Source organism: Plecotus auritus, assembly GCF_963455305.1.
Source record: "Plecotus auritus genome assembly, chromosome: 12".
NCBI lineage: Eukaryota > Metazoa > Chordata > Mammalia > Chiroptera > Vespertilionidae > Plecotus > Plecotus auritus.
In genome coordinates this window covers 6,233,241-6,241,087 of record NC_137778.1, presented here as the reverse complement: position 1 = coordinate 6,241,087, position 7,847 = coordinate 6,233,241, and the positions used below count along the sequence as shown (strand labels likewise).

Here is a 7,847-nt window from a genome sequence, read left to right as displayed (position 1 = left end):
AAGCAAATAAAAAGAGTAAAGAATCTATGAGCTACATTTTTTAGTAAGAAGAAAACATTTTACAACTTTTGTGTATATCATTAGTAAAGTTAATTGCAAGCTATTTTAAATCATTCATTACATTGAGTTCAGAATGATTAGTACTTGTCAACCTTATTAGCCTTTGGAAGCAATAAAATTATATTTTTATCCATCGTGAAACAGTGATTTTGCTAACTTAAACATAATATTTATTATTAGTCCAAATTAATTCTATTTATATAACTTAATAAATAGCCCAGGCTTATGTGAAAAGTTAGCAAAGTGTTTTGGCTGATCAAGAGTTCTTAGCCTAGTCTTAGCCATATATGGTTAAAATTATATAAATGTACTAACAACAGGCTTTTTACTAGTACAGGCTTAAAGATACATGAATGTAAGTAAATTTGAACGTGAGCAAATGCCTTGGGACACATAAAAGTGACAGCGTACTAGGAACTTGAGAGCCAGCAATGGACAGAGCTTTTTAACTTGCAGGCTATGGAAAGCGGTGGGCCCAAGGTGCTGGAAACAGCAGAGGAGATCCAGGAGCGGCGTCAGGAGGTGTTGGCCCGCTACGCGAGGTTCAAGGACCTGGTTGCTGAGAGGGGCCAGAAGCTTGAAGAGTCCTATTACTACCAGGTTTTCAGACGGGATGCGGATGACCTGGAGAAGTGGATCTTGGAGAAACTCAAGATTGCAGGAGATAAGAGCTATGAAGACCCAACTAACATACAGGTCACTCCATTTTACAAACTTCCCCAGAACAGACCACAAGATCTCTAGAAAAGGAAATATTCTTGTAATAAGTGTGTATTTGGTTAACTGCAGGAGGAGGATGTAATAGAAAGATTAGACTATCTGTTAGGGGCAGTAATTTTGCCTGTAAGAAGCCCATGCCTTCAACTTTTTAAGCCCCAGTGCCTTATTTACAAAGGAGTGTCATTCTAGATAACATTCTATGAATATAAACTATGGGCAAAACCGTAGCTGAGAGTCTAAGGAATTTATTCGTGTGATTTTAATATTTTGTGTAGTTAAGGATGGAACTGAGGTGAAGAGACATCAATGCGTCTGAAACAACTGATTTCCTCAGGAAGAATGAGTTAACCAGAGCTTTCCTTTTTTTCTACAAAATACATACCCCTTGTTAAGTCCAAATGAGAGGTCCCTTTTTTTTTTTTTTTTAGGGTGTGACTGCTCCAGCGATGGTCATAGGTTATCACTTAATCTAGGTTGGGCAACAAGTAGTTCTTACTAAACGTAAGAAGAGGAACAAAGGGACCTCTTTGTGGTCCAAGGAGACAAAACTTCATTAACTATAAACTGTGATTTCTAAACTTCAGGGGAAATATCAGAAGCATGAATCCTTTGAAGCAGAGGTACAAGCAAAATCGAGGGTCATTCCTGAGCTGGAAGAGATCAGGAAAGTCCGGTTTGCTGAGGGGCATTTTGCCCACGAGGACACCAAGGTAAAGATGTGGTAGGGCTCTCAAAGTTAAACTTCTAATTGTTGATTACTTTATCAGGGCTTTAATTGATTATGCCGAATATGAGCTTTGATGCAGCTGGCTGTCTCTTATCTTCTACTGGGGTTGGGGTAAGAAAAACGATGGGATGTCCTTGTGTTCGTTGGGGTGGGGAGAAGAGCTATGATCCAAAAGCTGTCGTTGATGGCATCACATTCCTCCTTATGCCACTGCAGAATAAATGGACTCAAGATCAAGCCTACTTCAATCTGGTTCCACATTTCCCAGATGAAATGGCTTTCCCAAATATCCCAATTATTTCTTCAGACCTCAGAGTCCTTGTCCCTTAAACTTTTCGAACAAGGGATGCTCTCCCTTTGAATCTTCTCTGAAATCTTTATCCCTTTGTCCATAATAACTCTTTCTCTTCACAGCCTACATGGTATGATCACTACTGTAGACCTCCAAACCCTCCTAATCATTTTTTAAAAAATCCTACAAACCCCTTTCTTCAGGAAATTCTTCTTGCACACTGAATACTGAAGATCACACCACTTTGGAACCCGCTATTAATGTATCAGCTCTCTTCTAATTTAATCTATGTACTGTTACAACATAGATTATATAGTCAATTCAGGATGTTTTTTCTATAAGTGGAGTTTGTACTGTTTATGTACTTTTAAAATTGTTAATACATTTGTGTCACATATTTAAAAATTGGAGCTTGTCTTCCCATATTTAGCAAACTCGACCCCATTTTACTGTCAATAAAATATAGGCAGGTAATAAAATATAACTATATTAGGAAAGAATCTGTAACAAGACAATTTCAAAAATTTATTGATATAAAATAGAAATCATTTTTTATGAATCACAGTTTTGCTGCCACCAAGTTCCTACATTAATTAAAATGTTTGAGAAGCGTTTAAAACGTCTTCACTTCCATCAGAATCACTAGGGCTATGTCAGATTGTATCATGCTAGATTTAGAGAGAAATGTGGTCTACCTATTACCTTGAACAATGGAGTAATTGTAAGATACAAGATTCTTTAAGACATGACAAAGACGATAACTTCATTTTTATAAGGTATGTATTACATAATATGCAAGCTAACCTGCCATCAAAGCCCTCAACTATATGTTCTCAAAATTCTATTGCTTTGGTGCCATTCACTTTATTTTTTGTAAGCTAGCAAAATTGTAGTTCTGATATTTTCTGCCAAGCAGCTCATGCTACGTTTCTTCTCTGACTTTGTCACTGCTTAGGACACCCTCTGCCTATTATCTATCTGTCGAAGTTCTGTTTCTTAAAGTCCAGTTCCAATGAGCACTCTTCCATGAATCCTTTGCTCTACCCATCTTAGTGTTTGTAATCATTTTATGGTTTAAAACCCCAAAGCATTTCTAACAATTTTGTCTTATGAAAGATAATATATGGCTTAGTTTAATAGCTATTCCCACATATATCCCATCTTCCCTTTAAAATATTTGTTGAGCAATTGATGCACAAGTGAGTGGGAGGAGACATTTCTACCTAGGCCCCTCTCTGCACAAGTCTCTGCGTCTGCACCTGATCCACAGCCTCTGTGCCTCAGCAGTTTTGCCTCTTTTCCCCAAAGGTCCATCTGGAGGAACTGCGCCGCCTGTGGGACCTGCTGATAGAGCTGACTCAGGAGAAGGGCGCCTTCCTTCTGCAGGCCCTGAGGCTCCAGCAGTACTTACAGGAGTGTGCCGACATCCTGGAGTGGATTGGAGACAAGGTATAAGGCTAAACAGTATGCCTTTAGGACTCACCACCCTCTATCCCAAACACCCAAAGCAATTTAATATAGGCTATTCATAAAGAAGGCCGGGTGTCTGTTCCTGGACTTGTTCCTTGAAAGAAGGAGACATTTGGGCAAAGGTTTAGAGATATTCTGGAGATTGTTAACACAGTAGGAGAGAGGGTAAGTCTAAATTATGACTCTGGCTATGAGGAAGACATGACTTACACAAAAAATATGCACTGGAAGATAATCTAGGCTTGTCCTCCTTCTACCTTCCATGATATTTCACTCCTTTTTCTAGAATTTCACTCTTACTCTAGGTCTAGGCTGACAGTATTGCCAGATCTTTCCTAGTCCCTTGTCTCTCAGGGCCTAGAATTATGAAGGTTTCTTTTTAAAAAAAAACAAAACACTTAAAGGTTAATGACTTTGGAGATATTAAGTATGTTGAGCTGAATAGAACAAGGATGAATTTATTTTTATGTTCCAAATTTACATTTTATGATTCAAAACATAAAGGGAGCTTCCACAGTCTCTGGCCATTAATACCCAATTGCTCTAAAGTATTAGCCCACAGAGCACTGTCCCCTGGGCCTGAGTGCCACCTTAGGAAATATACTTCTGCTTCTGGCTCTTTCTAAAAATGGTTCTCCCAGGCTCCACCTGTATCTCTTGAGTTATCCTAGGAAGAAGGCAGGGAGTTGAGGCATTTTACCTAGAGGAATTCCTAAAGATTGCTGGTGATTCAATAGACTTTTCTGTGTCTACAGGAGGCCATAGTGACATCCGTAGATCTGGGTGAAGACTGGGAACGCACAGAAGTTCTGCATAAGAAGTTTGAAGAGTTCCAAGTAGACCTGGCAGCTCGGAAGGGGAGAGTGGATGGAGTGAACGAATACGCTAATAAGTGTGCTGAGGTGAGGTAGAGAGCAAAAGGGTCAACCCAGAAATAGGGTCCTGATCTTCAAGAAGAACTTGTGTCATTAGCAGCTGTGACATGGGGTACATAGGGCATTGTGGTAAAATAGAGATGCCTGTCCCTGGAGTGGCATGCCTAAATCAGTTTCTTCTCCTCTCTGGATCCATCCCTTGCCAGTCCATGGGAAAGGAGGTGTGAGTGAGTGAATGCATATAGAGAAATGAAATATACAATGAGGTAGCTACTGCATTGTGCACTATACTAATTACTCATGTTTATGCAACACTCTTTCCTCATAAAGAAGTATCAGAATAAAATAACAAAGAATATAAAATAATGGTGGGCTACTATAATATATACTAGAGGCCCAGTGCATGAAATTTATGCACTCAGGGAGGTAGGGGGCCCCTCAGCCTGGCCTGTGCCCTCTCGCAGTCTGGGAGCCCTCAGGGGATGTCTGACTGCCTGCTTAGGCCCGCTCCCCAAGGGCCTAAGCCAGCAGTCAGACATCTTTAGCACTGCTGCGGAGGTGGGAGAGGCTCCTGCCATTGCCGCTGTGCTCGCCAGCCATGAGCCCAGCTTCTAGCTGAGCGGCACTCCCCCTGTGGGAGCGCACTGACCACCAGGAGGCAGCTCCTGCATTGAGCGTCTGCCCCCTGGTGGTCAGTGCAAGTCATAGCCCTTTATTATATAGAATGATATCATTATAGATCACTTCTATGCAGGGGCAGAGGGAAAGGAGGCAGATTTAACTGTAGTTAAGAAAATGCTTAAATACATTTTCAATATCTGAGCAAATAAATAGAATAATATGCAAAAAAACTGGGAAGCCAGTATGATTTTATATGTATATAAAAAAGTAGAGACTCTAACAGTTGGCTCTTATGCTTTTCCATTTATGGTTTTGTTATCCCTACAGTTTTATAATGGCAATTATTTTTTCTGAGTTAATAGAATTAAGATTTCAGGATGAATAAATGATGGAGCAGAAAAAAATGACACATTTCTCAAATTTTTTCCAGGCTACCTTTCCAACAGTTCCTAAATTTACCATATCTCTCCTGTTTTAGAAACTTTTATCTGTTGTTATTACCAACTGCCACAAAATTTAAAACAGCAAACATGATTTTGCTGAAAATTAAAATTATTTTTTCATGATTTAGTAAGTCAGATTCACTGATTCATGATTCAGTGATTCAGTTGTTCAACTGGGCAGTTCTCCACATCTCACCTGGTATTTTTAAGTTGCTGTAGTTATTTGATGGTTCAGTTAAAGTGGAAGATCTAAGATGGCTTTGTCCCAGTGTCTGGGGTCTTGGCAAGGATAATGGAAACTTTCTCTATACGGTCTCATATTTCAGTAGCTCTGTGTTTTTGTGTGTCAGTGTTTCAACAGGTGAGAACAGACGCTGAAATGCCTCTTGAGGCCTAAGTGCTGGAGCTAATAGAATATCATTGCTGCCACATACTATTAGTAAGCAACTCCCAGGCCAATCCATAGCCAATGAATGAGGAAATAGAGTCTGTCTCTTGACATATCATGGCTACTTTTTCTAATCTACCATAATAAGGACTAATCCAATACAGAGTTTATCCCCTGCTCTTTTGACGTGGGGCTCACACAGCTGCAATAAAGAGGGCCATACACTCAGAAAGAAGAATGTGGAAAATTCTGTCTGGAGATGCTTTGGAATGGAAATGGAAATGGGAAGAAATAGAGACAAGAGGACTAGGGAGATGGCCATAGAGGAACTACTCAAAATTTCCAAGTGTCAAAACAGGCTAACGCTGCTTGATTCATGTTGTATTCATAAATCTCATCACTTCAGATGATTTGCAAAAATGTATGTAAATAAATATAATAATATGCAAGAAAACTGGGAAGCCAGTATTAATTTTCAGCAAAATTAAATGTGTGTGAATTTGTATATAATTCTGGATAGAGAAAAATAGTTCTCATTTGATTTTTGAAGGTGTTAGACCCCAAAAGTTTTAAGAACTACAGTGTTAAGTTTGGAAAATTAAGTCATGCTTCCCAAGGCGAATTTTTTCTTCTTTTTCTTTGTATCAATGATGTTCAGGGGGTGTAGCTGGCATGAACAAGGTGGAGCTCTGAAAATAACATCATGATGGGGCAACTATGTTAGTAGGCTAGACCAGTGCTGTGAGAAAAGATACAACATCTGGCAGGTTAGTTTTCTAGATTTTGTAATGTAGTTCAGATTAGCGCTAGGAAGCCTGGCTAATGTGCATTATATAATGTGAATTATAACAGTATCTGTCCCTATAGCCGTTCTTCACTTCTGAGAACGTATGAGCCGGTGTGAAATGGAAAGTGTTTGAGTGATGGAATAATTTCCCTTTGCATAACTCCAGCATTTGTTTCCTCTCAAAGGAGAACCACCCGGAACTGCCTTTGATTAAGGCAAAGCAGGACGAGGTGAATGCCGCCTGGGAGCGTCTCCACGGTCTTGCTCTCCAGCGACGGAAAACACTGTCCAACGCTGCAGACCTCCAGCGATTCAAAAGGTATAAATCCAGACACTGTATTAGCACCATGTCCTACTGTTAGCAATTAGTGGCCAATATGGCAAAGAAAACCATGGGTTGCCTTTAAGACAATGAGGGAGAAAGTAGTTTTAAGAAAACTGTAATCCACTCTATAGCCAAGCTTGTGGTGGCTGGAGCCCAAAGCAATGAAAATAGCACCAGGAATTAGTGATGGAAGCTCTGGAAAGGCAAGGAAAGCAGGTTAAGAATTGGATGGGGGAGGAAGGTGGAGCTTAGAAGAAAGACATTCATGAAGTGTTGGCCATGACATGAGAATTATCTGGAGGCTCAATGGTCAGGTTGAGCAGGTCTCTGCTCCTCAAAGGAAACCATTCAAAGCAAGAACTCTTCACATTGCTTTTTGCTGGAGTGTAGGAAGACAGTAATTTCTAGCCGGGTAAGTTAGGTTGGACCTGCTGTGTGCTCTCTTTGCTCTGGAATGCCTGCTATCTTCTTCTGTTGGAGCTCATGTGGATGTCTGACAGGGATGTGACTGAAGCCATCCAGTGGATCAAGGAGAAGGAACCCCAACTCACCTCTGAGGACTATGGCAAAGACCTCGTTAGCTCCGAGGCACTGTTTCACAGTCACAAGGGACTTGAGCGGAACCTTGCAGTCATGGATGACAAGGTAAGCCATTATTGGAGGAGTGGCTGACCCCTTGAGCTAGAAGAGGTATTTATTGATCGTCTTGCCTCCAGAGAACACAGTAAATGTATTATTTCAATAAAGTAGAAATTCTGTGGTCCTTGAGCGTGTTTCCTCATTTAAGTTCATAACTTGTATTTGAATATTGGATATCCTCCATTTTATATATTTTGCTCCAAGTAACTTTTAAAAAATTAGTTGCCTATATTTGTACTTAAGGTTTTCTGGTACCAAGAATTAGCCAATGAGACACAACCTTTTTATGTGACATGACCAATAAGATGCAACTCTATTATATGACCTATATATTCATGGTTCAAGACAGGGCAGTCACACCAGGTGGCTGCTGTTGTGTTGGCTATCGTCATTTTTCTATTTGGCAATCTAAAGGAAAAGAGGTCAGTACCCCTAACTAAATAGTCAGGTATTGTATGTTTTAAAAATCCCTGCGATACATGGTTGAAAATCACTGCCCT

General features: G+C 40.1%; 1 protein-coding gene across 1 annotated transcript in view; it reads left to right on the top strand.

Moving 5' to 3' along the window:
• Positions 1 to 519: 519 nt before the first annotated feature.
• The window catches only part of SPTA1 (spectrin alpha, erythrocytic 1), a gene marked incomplete at both ends in the record, with an annotated part of 69,978 nt that continues 62,650 nt past the window's right edge, over positions 520 to 7,847 (top strand). The window contains 6 exons of the mRNA XM_080648422.1: positions 520 to 756; positions 1,365 to 1,490; positions 3,108 to 3,248; positions 4,025 to 4,171; positions 6,569 to 6,702; positions 7,209 to 7,353. Of these exons, the coding sequence (XP_080504548.1) occupies positions 520 to 756; positions 1,365 to 1,490; positions 3,108 to 3,248; positions 4,025 to 4,171; positions 6,569 to 6,702; positions 7,209 to 7,353 (930 nt within the window). The remainder of the gene's footprint in view (positions 757 to 1,364; positions 1,491 to 3,107; positions 3,249 to 4,024; positions 4,172 to 6,568; positions 6,703 to 7,208; positions 7,354 to 7,847) is intronic.